The sequence below is a fragment of the Myxocyprinus asiaticus genome, chromosome 20 (genome assembly GCF_019703515.2).
Source record: "Myxocyprinus asiaticus isolate MX2 ecotype Aquarium Trade chromosome 20, UBuf_Myxa_2, whole genome shotgun sequence".
NCBI classification, from domain to species: Eukaryota; Metazoa; Chordata; class Actinopteri; order Cypriniformes; family Catostomidae; genus Myxocyprinus; species Myxocyprinus asiaticus.
Window position 1 is genome coordinate 33377291 of NC_059363.1, and position 12406 is coordinate 33389696.

A 12406-nucleotide genomic window follows, 5' to 3' on the forward strand; every position below is an offset into this window, starting at 1 on the left:
CAAGTAGTATTTGACTGGTCATGAGGCAACCTGCATCATGTAGAGCAAAACTGCATTTTCTGGCTATGGATATGACTAAAGTCTTCATGTGTAAAACCTTTGGGGGAAAAAAAAAAAAAAAAAAAAAATATTCTCAGTGCACCTTTATTGATATACAGTATATGCTGTTACTATCTTACTGCGGTGTACTGTATCATGACATTGTTCTCGTCTTCTGGCCTGAAATCTGTTTTCTTCTGTTCAGTTGACAGGATGTGCTTCATTTGACCAATTATGCAATTCAGTGTCCTAAAAACAAGGAAATATTATAAAAGGTCACATCAAAAATGTTCATGGGCAGGGAGTTAGCAAGGATGGTTTATAGGTCAAAGCTCATGTGCTTAAAGGAATAGTTCACCCTAAAAAAAAAATTCTGTCATAATTTACTCACCCACATATTGTTCCAAACTCAACTTTCTTTTTCTTATGCTGGACACAAAAGGAGATGTTTTAATATTTATTTAATATCACGGTCATGCTTGAGATCCAACGGTCTGTCTTTTTAACACAATGGCAGTGGATAGAGCCTCACTTTAAAGCTTAAAAAAGGACCCAAAAATATCATAAATATAGTCCATGTGACTTGTGCGTCACAATCCAAGTTTTTTGAAGTTGCTCTCCAAAACATATACAATAGGTTTTAGAGAGCAACAACACGAAATATAGGTCATTTTTCAGTAAAAATCTTCTGTTGACATCCGTTGCACATTCATGAGTGCATCAGAGAAGTATGCTAGACACACAGCATACCACAATATTCTTTAAAACATCTCCTTTTGTGTTCCACATTAAAAAAATAAATAAATAAATAAAAATAAGACATATGGGTTTGGAACGACATGAGAGTAAGTAAATTCAAATTTTCATTTTTGTGTGAACTACTTTAAAATCAGTCCCTTTTGAGTTTTGAACCAACCGATCGATCCCGGTGTCCAGCTTCACCTCCATCTGTTCGATCACCTCTTTCTTCTTGTGCAGGCACTCCGTCAACTTAGGAGAGGAGCTAAAAGGGTCGAAGTTCAAACAAATGTCATGGGAAAGTCACCAGTCAGATGAGACAGTACAAAAAGAATAAAGGAAAGCCATTCACACTCACCTAATAAGAGGCATGAGATGATCGTTAAACTGCTTATCAAAGAGGTGGAAGATTGTGTTGGCCTGCTGGACCACATCCAAGAAGTACAGATTGGCATTTTTGGCATCCGCAGATGGGATGGCTGTGCAAGTCAGAGGTGAAATGAGAGAGAGTATTGTTAATTAAAATAATCATTTTCTTGTCAGGTAGAGTTCATTCATTCATTTGAGAATTATTTCTCATTGCTTAAACTTGTTGTGATACATTGGTTGATATTTGGCTTTTCTGCACAAGCCGATAATTGTGTTTTCTTGACTAAATTATATATATATATATATATATATATATATATGTTTTTTCTAAAGTACAAGTTTTTTTTTTTATTACCAGTGGAGAGTTTTTTAATTTCATGATTTAAAGTAATATTTGGAGCAGAAGGCATAATTTTCTGGGTTTTTTAAAATATTTTTTAGACATAAAATATTAATAAAGTATCAAATATTCATATCACGGTAATTGCTAATTCTGTTAGCACAGTATACAGTATTATCATGGTATTGCAAAACATTAGGCTACAAAACAGGCTGACAGATAAACAAAGTTTTTTGTTGTTCTTAATATAGGGTTCCCACTCTTTTCAACCAATGAATTTCCATTACTTTTTCATGACCTGAAAGCTAATTTCCATGCCCAAACATTTAGCATTTCATTCTGAAAATGGCACCGAAATCACATAATCGCAAATTTGTAAACACAAAACCACACCACTGTTTCATAAAAGTGAAACTGAAAACATTTTATTTGAAATTTAATCCATATGAACACATTGCGTGAATCCTAAAATGGCCGGGAATTAGCGGTGCATCATTGTCTCTAATTGGTCAGGTATTTTAAATAACATGAATATATCTGAAACTCTTCACTGTGTGTTTTTAATCCAGTGCAACGTATCACCCCGATTAAATATTTTAGGATAGAAAAAAAAAAAATCCCATGATTTTCCATGACTTTAAAGATTTTTTTAATTTCCATGACTTTTCCAGGCCTGGAAATCACAATTTTAAAAATCCCTGATAATTTTCCATGACCGTATGAACCCTGTCAATATCAAGTTTTATTAATTTTTTTAAACACCAAATTGGCCTTTTAAATGAAAAGATCACAAAGTAAATAACTTTGAAAAGAAACACTGAGAATTTAAATAATGCAATAAACATTAAATTAATAAATATGCGAAGATAAAATCAAATGGTCACTTTGTCTTAAAATATTTCCACACTTCAGATTTTAAAGGGCCGGAAGTGTTCCTTCTCCAGCCATGCTTCTCACTCACATTGTTTTTTTTTTAATTTATTCTAAATCTCCATAAATATTAGAACATATATACAAATTTACCATCAATAACTATTTCTTGCTGGCCATGAAACAATATTTTGCATTATTATTTTTTAAAATAAATAATGACAGCACAGGTCACTGTCACTTGTGTTGAGTCATTCTCCATCTCTGTGAAACAGCAACTGACACAAAAACTTGAAGACACATCATGATTTTGTTCCTCATGTTTTAGTTTTGGTGGCTTAATGTGAGGAATATTCCATATGTGTGTTACCACATGGAGTTCTGGAGACAAACTTTAGGCATCCTAGATGAACTTCTGATACATTTTCCACTGAGGTAAGCTGTTAGGTGACTCGCAACAGATTTCTTTAATAGGCAGTTTTGAATGCCTTTCATTTCAATTGTACGCATCAACAACATAAGCAAGTGTCAAAAGCGAGGGATATTAATCTAACAATTCGACTTAATCCATAGATTGCTGCAGTTTCTTATAAAGTTATCTGCGGCATTAGTAACTTTATAAGGTTCGTGTGTCATGACATGATCTATTTGACATGTGTATGGTCCTTTTTCACAGTAGAGCCATATTTAATTTATGACGGGTGAAAACGAAGCTGAGAGAGATATACATACAGGTGCATCTCAATAAATTAGAATGTCGTGGAAAAGTTCATTTATTTCAGTAATTCAACTCAAATTGTGAAACTCGTGTATTAAATAAATTCAATGCACACAGACTGAAGTAGTTTAAGTCTTTGGTTCTTTTAATTGTGATGATTTTGACTCACATTTAACAAAAACCCACCAATTCACTATCTCAGAAAATTAGAATATGGTGACATGCCAATCAGCTAATCAACTCAAAACACCTGCAAAGGTTTCCTGAGCCTTCAAAATGGTCTCTCAGTTTGGTTCACTAAGCTACACAATCTGCTGATCCGACAGTTGTCCAGAAGACAATCATTGACACCCTTCACAAGGAGGGTAAGCCACAAACATTCATTGCCAAAGAAGCTGGCTGTTCACAGAGTGCTGGATCCAAGCATGTTAACAGAAAGTTGAGTGGAAGGAAAAAGTGTGGAAGAAAAAGATGCACAACCAACCGAGAGAACCGCAGCCTTATGATTGTCAAGCAAAATCGATTCAAGAATTTGGGTGAACTTCACAAGGAATGGACTGAGGCTGGGGTCAAGGCATCAAGAGCCACCACACACAGACGTGTCAAGGAATTTGGCTACAGTTGTCATATTCCTCTTGTTAAGCCACTCCTGAACCACAGACAACGTCAGAGGCGTCTTACCTGGGCTAAGGAGAAGAAGAACTGGACTGTTGCCTAGTGGTCCAAAGTCCTCTTTTCAGATGAGAGCAAGTTTTGTATTTCATTTGGAAACCAAGGTCCTAGAGTCTGGAGGAAGGGTGGAGAAGCTCATAACCCAAGTTGCTTGAAGTCCAGTGTTAAGTTTCCACAGTCTGTGATGATTTGGGGTGCAATGTCATCTGCTGGTGTTGGTCCATTGTGTTTTTTGAAAACCAAAGTCACTGCACCCGTTTACCAAGAAATTTTGGAGCACTTCATGCTTCCTTCTGCTGACCAGCTTTTTAAAAATGCTGATTTCATTTTCCAGCAGGATTTGGCACCTGCCCACACTGCCAAAAGCACCAAAAGTTGGTTAAATGACCATGGTGTTGGTGTGCTTGACTGGCCAGCAAACTCACCAGACCTGAACCCCATAGAGAATCTATGGGGTACTGTCAAGAGGAAAATGAGAAACAAGAGACCAAAAAAATGCAGATGAGCTGAAGGCCACTGTCAAAGAAACCTGGGCTTCCATACCACCTCAGCAGTGCCACAAACTGATCACCTCCATGCCACGCCGAATTGAGGCAGTAATTAAAGCAAAAGGAGCCCCTACCAAGTATCGAGTACATATACAGTAAATGAACATACTTTCCAGAAGGCCAACAATTCACTAAAAATGTTTTTTTTATTGGTCTTATGATGTATTCTAATTTTTTGAGATAGTGAATTGGTGGGTTTTTGTTAAATGTGAGCCAAAATCGTCACAATTAAAAGAACCAAAGACATAAACTACTTCAGTCTGTGTGCACTGAATTTATTTAATACACGAGTTTCACAATTTGAGTTGAATTACTGAAATAAATGAACTTTTCCACGACATTCTAATTTATTGAGATGCACCTGTATAGTCTCTATAATGGGTTGCAAATGTTTTGATCGTTCCACACAAGGACTAAAAACAGATCAAGGAATGAAAATGAAAATTATTTTTGTTTTAGCAGAACGTAACCAAAAAGGTGAAAAGATTATTTTGAAATGCTGGAAACCGGTTATACCCGGGTTTTTTTTTGTTTCCGATAATTTTTCCATGAAACTAAAGGCCAAAGGGTTTAATCACAGTATATTTTTGGAACTACACCACTTCATGTTGCCAGAGAATATGAAACATGTGCTTTGATCCTGAAGGAAACTGCTGCATCACACATTTCTTTGCCTAATTGCCCATTGTGGAAGTCGTATTCTGTTAATGAAGACCTTTTTAACAGCTATGTATAATTACTACATATCCGTACATGCACGGCTAATCCAGAAACAAGGAAAACATTATTAGATGTAAAAAGTTAATTTCTCCGTTGTTTACAAGTCATCAATGAATTATTGTTATATATGATGCACTAATACACATTTGATGCTGCAGGTTTTGACTCAGAAGCAGATCTGTAATTAAAATTATACTTAACTGTTAATTAACTGTATGCTTGTTATGATTTCTATTGTGATGAATCACAAATGTTTTGTTTATTTGGAGGCAAGTAGCTTATTTTGAGCTTGTTTTTCCAAACCAGATTGCTTGCTTCTCTTGTGAGATCTGGCAATGCTGCAACTGGTATTTCACCCACCCCTTAGCGCAGAGTACTGTCATTTAAAAAAGAACGTTATTAACCGTTCTTTTATTTTGTTCTAACCAGTAACCATTTGGAAAGGAGGCTGTGGAACATTTGAACCGCAATGAAAAAATACGTTTTTTGCTCTGGATTAACTGAAATGAAAAATATTTCGTTTTTAGTCCCTGGTTCCACGGGCAAAACATGGACAAAAGAAACAAAACAAAAAAGGAAGAGACTGTAAATCTATCCTTCACAGCCTAGCTTTCATTCCCATCAAAAATCTAATTTGGTGCTACTGTAAATAAGGTCTATTATGATGCAGTTCCTTGTAAAGTCACTGATTATAGATGAGTAACATTTTATTCACTCGCCCAAGCAAATAATTAAACACATTTGGTGCTTGACGAGTGGAAGTATAGGACTCTGTGGAACAGTAATAGGCGTTTCTCAATCTGTGGGCATTTTCAAAACTAGGATGGGCGTTTTTGAACTATCCAATGAAAGTAGAGAATCTCAATGTTGTAGGCAAATCGTGTAAAGCGGTTGAAAAACGCCCATCCCAGTTTGAAAACGCCCACTAATTGGAAAACGCCCATTTTTGTTCTACAGAGACACAAGTCTCGTTAATTCTGGTCCCTTGTTGTGAATCTTGACTGGTTGATTGAAATGAAGCGATAATGCGTTCAGAAAAATATTAATAACTTGGCTAATAGGTTATCTAAAATTATTTCACAGTGTTTTGAAGTGTCCACGTATTAACCAATATAGTGTATGTTTATTATCATGGTATACCATACTACCAAATAAATGTATAAATATTTGTGTTGAAATTTTAGCAATGTTGGGAATGCAACACATACTGTTATGTTATGAATTGCAATCCAATGCATTTCAGAATGCAATGGCATGAAAGAAAACGGTAACCTTGAGTAGTTCGAAGCCTTGTTCACATACTTGCATAGAGTATGTTTCAGGCAAAACAACACCTACATGGTAAGCACTTACAGTACTAACATCTGTTAAGTGTCTCAGGGTTTTTTCTCATACCAGAGAGCCCAATCTCAAGGGCGTAGTCTATATGGTCCACACACAGGTACTCCACCAAAAGCAGGAAGATGGAGAAGGCATTCTTTGGTAGATCTGCAGGGTCTGACAACTGCAAAAAAAGATAGAAAATGGGATCATAAAGCCATCAGCCAATAACTTCCTATATAAATAATACCCCTACCAATACCTATACCTTGTTGCATCTCTCAAAGGCATGTCGAGTCTCCTGCAGCAGGTTGACTACAACCTCTTGTGATAGGAAGGTCTCTCCATGTGTATCAATACTGGATCCCAGAGGCAGGTTGGTGCGCTGCCTGATCCTCTCTTTTAGCTCCTGGATGCTGTCAATGTGAAGAGGACAGAGGGAGAGAAAAGGTAAAGGATCCAGCATAAACAGGGGGCCTGGGTAGCTCAGTGGTAAAAGACGCTGGCTACCACCCCTGGAGTTCGCTAGTTCGAATCCCAGGGAGTGCTGAGTGAATCCAGCCAGGTCTCCTAAGCAACCAAATTGGCCCTGTTGCTAGGGAGGGTAGAGTCACATGGGGTAACCTCCTCGTGGTCCCTATAATGTGGTTCGTTCTCAGTGGGGCGGTGGCGAGTTGAGCCTGGATGCCGCGGTGGATGGCGTGAAGCCTCCACACGCGCTATGTCTCCGTGGCAACTCGCTCAACAAGCCACGTGATAAGATGCACGGGTTGACAGTCTCAGACGCGGAGGCAACTGGGATTCGTCCTCCGCCACCCGGATTGAGGCGAATCACTACGCGACCACGAGGACTTAAAAGGCACTGGGAATTGGGCATTCCAAATTGGCAGAAAAAGGGGAAAAATCCCCCCCCCCCAAAAAAAGGATCCAGCAAAAACACCTAAGTTTTCCAAGCAGTTTTGAACTATTAATGTGCATCTGACAAAAACAACAGTTCCTTACCTGCCTGTCCCTACAGGGCGTTTCTGGTGGTTTTTTGAGTCGTAGTAACGTTGGAGAATCATGCCACTACGGTTCTGCAGATACTGGCGCTCCATGTCTATGTAGCTCTCCAGGTAACAGGAGAAAATGTTCTTTATCAGCTTAGACAGAAATGTGTGTTTGTCTGAGCCCAAGTTAAAATCTGTGAGCTTTGTAGCCAGTGTCGTTGTCCTACAAACATAAATGTTAAAAATAGTGAAGGTGAATATGGTTAATTAACAAAACTATCAAAAAAGTGGTGGTCAGCTCACTTAAGTTCCAATCTGCATGGCTGGCAATGCAGCTTGTGGGAATCAAGGTGCACTTTTTCTTTTCTTTTCTTTTTTTTTTTTTTTTTTTTTTTTTTTTTAAAGAGTCCACCAGGAAACAATGTCGTGTTTACCTACCAGGCTGAAACTATGAGTGCTACTGGGCGAACAGGCATCGATTAGTTCGCCTACAAATAATGAGGAAATACAGTGACGTTTTTGTTCTGCCAATGCGGTCGTTTACTGATATTTCTCCTTTTCGCACCCAACTCTAAAATTCTTGAGCATTGATGATTGGTTAAAACTAATCATGGTTATGGTTTGGACATGACTTTTTATTTTATTTACAAGTGCGCGTGCTTGCCGAGGAGTTGTTACCTAGGTTACTATCCTTAAAAATGGATAACATTGAAGCTCGTCTCTCAGCAATTGTGCAGAAGTATTTTTTATTTTTTATATATATATATATATATGATTTGTAGCAAAAACTTCACAAATCACTGATTCTTGAGGTAAGGGACAAAACATCTTACACACAAAAGTCCTCTTTATGTTAAAAATCAAGAAATTCATAATAATACAAATACTGGAAAAGTTAAATCTAAAGGAAGTGTGTATACTCAGGGCATTTATTATTATATTTTTAAAACATTATTATTAGAATTTTTAAAATGCATGCTCTGTAAGAACATTTAACTTCACCTGTCCTGAGCAACGGGTCACAATGTTAAACTGCCAAACAAATTGTAAAAAAAATAAAAAAATGCAACAAATTCATACATATAAATATCAAATGGTAAATGGTAAAGGTAGGGATCTGTAAGATATCAAACAATACATAAAGTAAACTTAAAATTATATTTTTCATTAAAAAAACTGCCCATCAAAATTGTGCCCTCACATTGCGTCAAGTCCGTTTTTTTGTAATTCTGAATAAATCAGACAATGTCATGGTCAGCTATAACTGAGTACCCTTTTCCCACTTCCTGCTCATGGTGGATGCAATAATAGGACCCATGATCTGGTAAATGTTAGAACTCCTTTACTGAACACCATTATTAGATATAGACTTTACACTTTTGTTGGATGGATCAAATTAAAATAGCATGCGTTCTGTGTGTCTGATGGAGTTGACACAAATGACAGTAAGATGTAAGTTATGAAGTGAATTTAAAAAAATAAATTAAAAAAAGTGTTTTTATAAAAACCTGTTCCCTTACATGGTTCGTTAGCTGAGACCTTTGTCTACAAATATATCCATTTCAAATTAATTTAGTATTAAAAATAAAAACATTTAAAAATGTTTTGTCCCATATCTCAAGAATCAGTAAAATACAGTGTTGCCACAACAAATGCATGAAGACAGACTGCCTAACTTTGCCAAAAGTGGAAGGGCTCCGTGACAAGTTTAATAAAGCAAAGAAGCGATGCAGCACTAAAAGCACCTGCAATATGACCGTGGCTGGACACCACCCTCAACGAACACATTTTAAAATGACTGCACACGTAGTATAAACACCAGCTTCATTCACCTAGGGTGCTTTAGTTTGTCGAGGAGAAAAAAAGTTAGGTTTCTTCCATAGTATAAATCAGGCTTTACCCTTAAATGCATACCTCTGGTCTTTAGAGACCCGGGACCTCATTCCACCCCCTGTACCTCATCTATTTTTTGGAGTTGAGCCCACACCTCTTTAGTATTCCTCAATCTCTCTCTTATAAATAGTATAACAAAAAAAAAAAAAAAACCTGCAACAAATTCATACATATAAATATCAAATGGTAAATGGTAAAAAATGCAACAAATTAAATTAAAGCGCTGATTTAAAGTTAAACATGTTTTAATTATCGACTTGTTTCTTACATAAACCTATCGATTTGCTTCAGAAGACATTCTTTGATTGACTGGAGTCGTGTGGATTACTTTTATGCAGCCTAAATGTGACTTTTGGACCGTCAAGTGCTGGCACCCGTTTACTTGCATTATAAGGAACTGACAGAGCTCTATCTTCTTCTAAAAATCTTCATTTGTTTTCTGCTGAAGAAAGACAGTCATACACATCTGGGATGGCATCAGGGTAGGTGAATAATGAGAGAATTTTCATTTTTGGGTGAACTATTCCTTTAAGGAAGAACTAGTTGCTGGATTTGCCAAAGTTTGGGAGGTTCATGATGACAAATCTTCTCAGATTTGATATATGAATTTTGCTTGAGATTCTTGGTAGAAACTAAATGAGATATCCTTGAGAACGCCTGCATATTTGCCTTTGTTCTTAGAATCTGTTTCAGATTTATGCATCTTAAACATCACATGAAAAAAGCTAACTGTGGTTGGGTAGGGTACATGTCAGTCAGATGGCCTCTTTCTGTATAAATGGGTGGTTCTTGGCCAGAATAAGATGCAAAATGGACCAGAATTTATGCCCCTGTTAAATGTCTGGCTAAGTGAGACTATATTCAATTAAACAACTACATACTGTATGACAAATATTTTAGACATGACTACATGGTTTGAGAAAATCAAAGTGAACCATTATTAATTAAAAAAGGATAATCATTACCGTGTATAGAGGTCATATAGGTTCTTGAGGTATTGCTCCACGTCAGAGTTGCGGGTCTCATCTAGCTTTTCTTTGACATGAGCCTGAAATCGTTAAACAGACTCCAGTCAGTTTGGTTATGTAAATATTAGAAAATCAGTAAATTCAACCACAAGTGTCTGTTAGCATATTGCTGATTAGTACCTGTGAAAACTGGGTATGTGTTTTATTTACATACAGTCGTCTGACAGAACAAGGTGAATAGAGACTTACTGTCCATAACACAGTACAAAACAAGAATAATAGCAAAATGCAAGTGACTTGTACCTGGATTTTGTTCTCGAAAATGCTCTGAATGAGTTTAGCCATGACAGTCTCTGGACTGCAGAAGACCTCTCCCACCTGCTTATTAACACGCTGACACAGAATGGCTACATCTTCGAACACATCATTCCTTATGTATGCTCCCTAAAGACAAAGAGACACACCGGTGACATAGTGATTAAACAGACATCGGTCCTTTGTTTTCTGCAACAGGACCTAACCTTTTCCCTGCTCAAAGTCGCCACCATGATACTAGATTGTTGTGGGTGGTATCCAGGCATTGCTATGTGGTAACTATGGTGTTCTAAGCTGTTTTCTAGTGTGTTTCTATGAGATTGATAGGGTGCCCTGGATGGTTGCTAGGGCATTGCTAAGGTGTTCAAGTTTTTTCACAAGGTGTTTATTTGTGCACTGCTATGCAGTTGCTAGGTTGTTTAGCGTGGTTGCTAGGTTGATACTTACTAGCCGAAGAAACCTCCCCAAGTCTTATTGACCCAGTTTACACCTCGTATTAAGATGCGTCTCGGGTGACCCGATGCAAGACACATTGGTGTTTACACATGGTCGTTAGTTAAACGCTTCTCCTGTGACCACTAATTTTGGGGGAGGGTCTCTGATTTCATGACGAAATACATCAATCACTATGTCAGTGTGCTACTGTGTAATAATAAAGTACAAAAAAGTCATAAATGACAAAGAAAGTGAGAAAAAAAAAACGGCACAGATGCAGTTGAAATTTAATCTGAGAACAAATGCAAAATTCTCCATTATTTTACTGGAGTGCCTGAATTTGCTGAAAGTGCTTCTCATCTGTGTCACTGTAGGTTGATCTCAGACTACTGAAAGTTCAGTGAAGAACCTGTGCATGTACAGTATATGTATTCACTTTTTCAATTTTTCAGATCAGACGGTTATTTCCTTTTAAATCCGCACGTAACCAGCAAAGTTTAAACTCTTGTTTTAGTGCAGCAGTTGATTGGCAGGTGAAGGATGGCACTTTGGTGCTGTTCGGGATGCATTCAGGATGGATTAGCAATTACATCTCAAATGCAATGTGGTCACATGCGTTTTTGATTACCTCCATATGAGGTTTTTGTGATCCGATCACAAAATGTTTTGCACCTTGTTTACACCTGTATTTAGAGCTGACCACTTGTGATCGGATCACCCGAAACGCATCACAATACCAAGAGTAAACGGGGTCTATGATAATTTGGTCCCTGGATGGATCAGGTCCCTCCTTCAGTGTAAGTGTATTGGATTTTTTTCCACCTATTTTTTTGCTTATAAGGAAAAATGCACACCTCTTGGCATTGCTTGATGTAGACATCCACACAGTGGGCATAACCCTGTGGGAAAAAAAATAAATAAATAAAACAGATGGAAGAATTAATTGCACAGCATGACAAATGTACAAACATATCAGTCTGCGATAAGGACTTTGCTTTATTTCCAACAAACCTTAAAATGAAGGAGGACTGCCGCCACCTCACGCATGCGTCCAATCTCTCCCCTTCGCTGAGCTGCTGTGAACTCCTGGATCAATTGACGCTCAAGGTCATGATATTTACCTTTCAAACAAGCACAATGTTTATGTTAACACTTTCACTTATATTACTAATTGGGTAATTAACATTGTTGTCTTGTTTAGTCTACAATTGCTTACTTGCTATTTTGGCCTTGACATCAGAAAATCTGAATAAGGGAATAGGAAAAAGCATGGAAAAGAGAAAAACTGAAGGAATTCTGTTTAAAACAAATCATATTTCAGACATAAACCCTAAACATTGCAGACACATTCAAAACAAACGATGTGGATGAAAAGTGTGCTTGTTGTGTTGTGTCTTGATCATTACATTAATACATTTGCATGCTTTGAAGTGTCTCCTATTTATTTTCTTCAAGGAATAGTTCACCAAAAA

The 12406-nt window shown here is 37.2% G+C and overlaps 1 protein-coding gene across 6 annotated transcripts in view; it reads right to left on the reverse strand.

The window, feature by feature from the left end:
- LOC127411315 (exocyst complex component 5-like) overlaps positions 1-12406 on the reverse strand; it is a 327593-nt gene that overhangs the window by 301042 nt on the left and 14145 nt on the right. For all 6 annotated transcript variants that reach the window (XR_007892248.1, XR_007892249.1, XR_007892247.1 and 3 more), the window contains 11 exons: positions 12151-12179; positions 11946-12055; positions 11789-11833; positions 10488-10628; positions 10182-10264; positions 7337-7546; positions 6603-6750; positions 6410-6518; positions 1136-1256; positions 956-1042; positions 180-288 (listed from right to left, as the gene is read on the reverse strand). Coding sequence is in view for 3 of the 6 variants with exons in the window: in XM_051646805.1 (XP_051502765.1) it covers positions 180-288; positions 956-1042; positions 1136-1256; positions 6410-6518; positions 6603-6750; positions 7337-7546; positions 10182-10264; positions 10488-10628; positions 11789-11833; positions 11946-12055; positions 12151-12179 (1192 nt within the window). In the remaining 3 variants the exon portion in view is untranslated. The remainder of the gene's footprint in view (positions 1-179; positions 289-955; positions 1043-1135; positions 1257-6409; positions 6519-6602; positions 6751-7336; positions 7547-10181; positions 10265-10487; positions 10629-11788; positions 11834-11945; positions 12056-12150; positions 12180-12406) is intronic.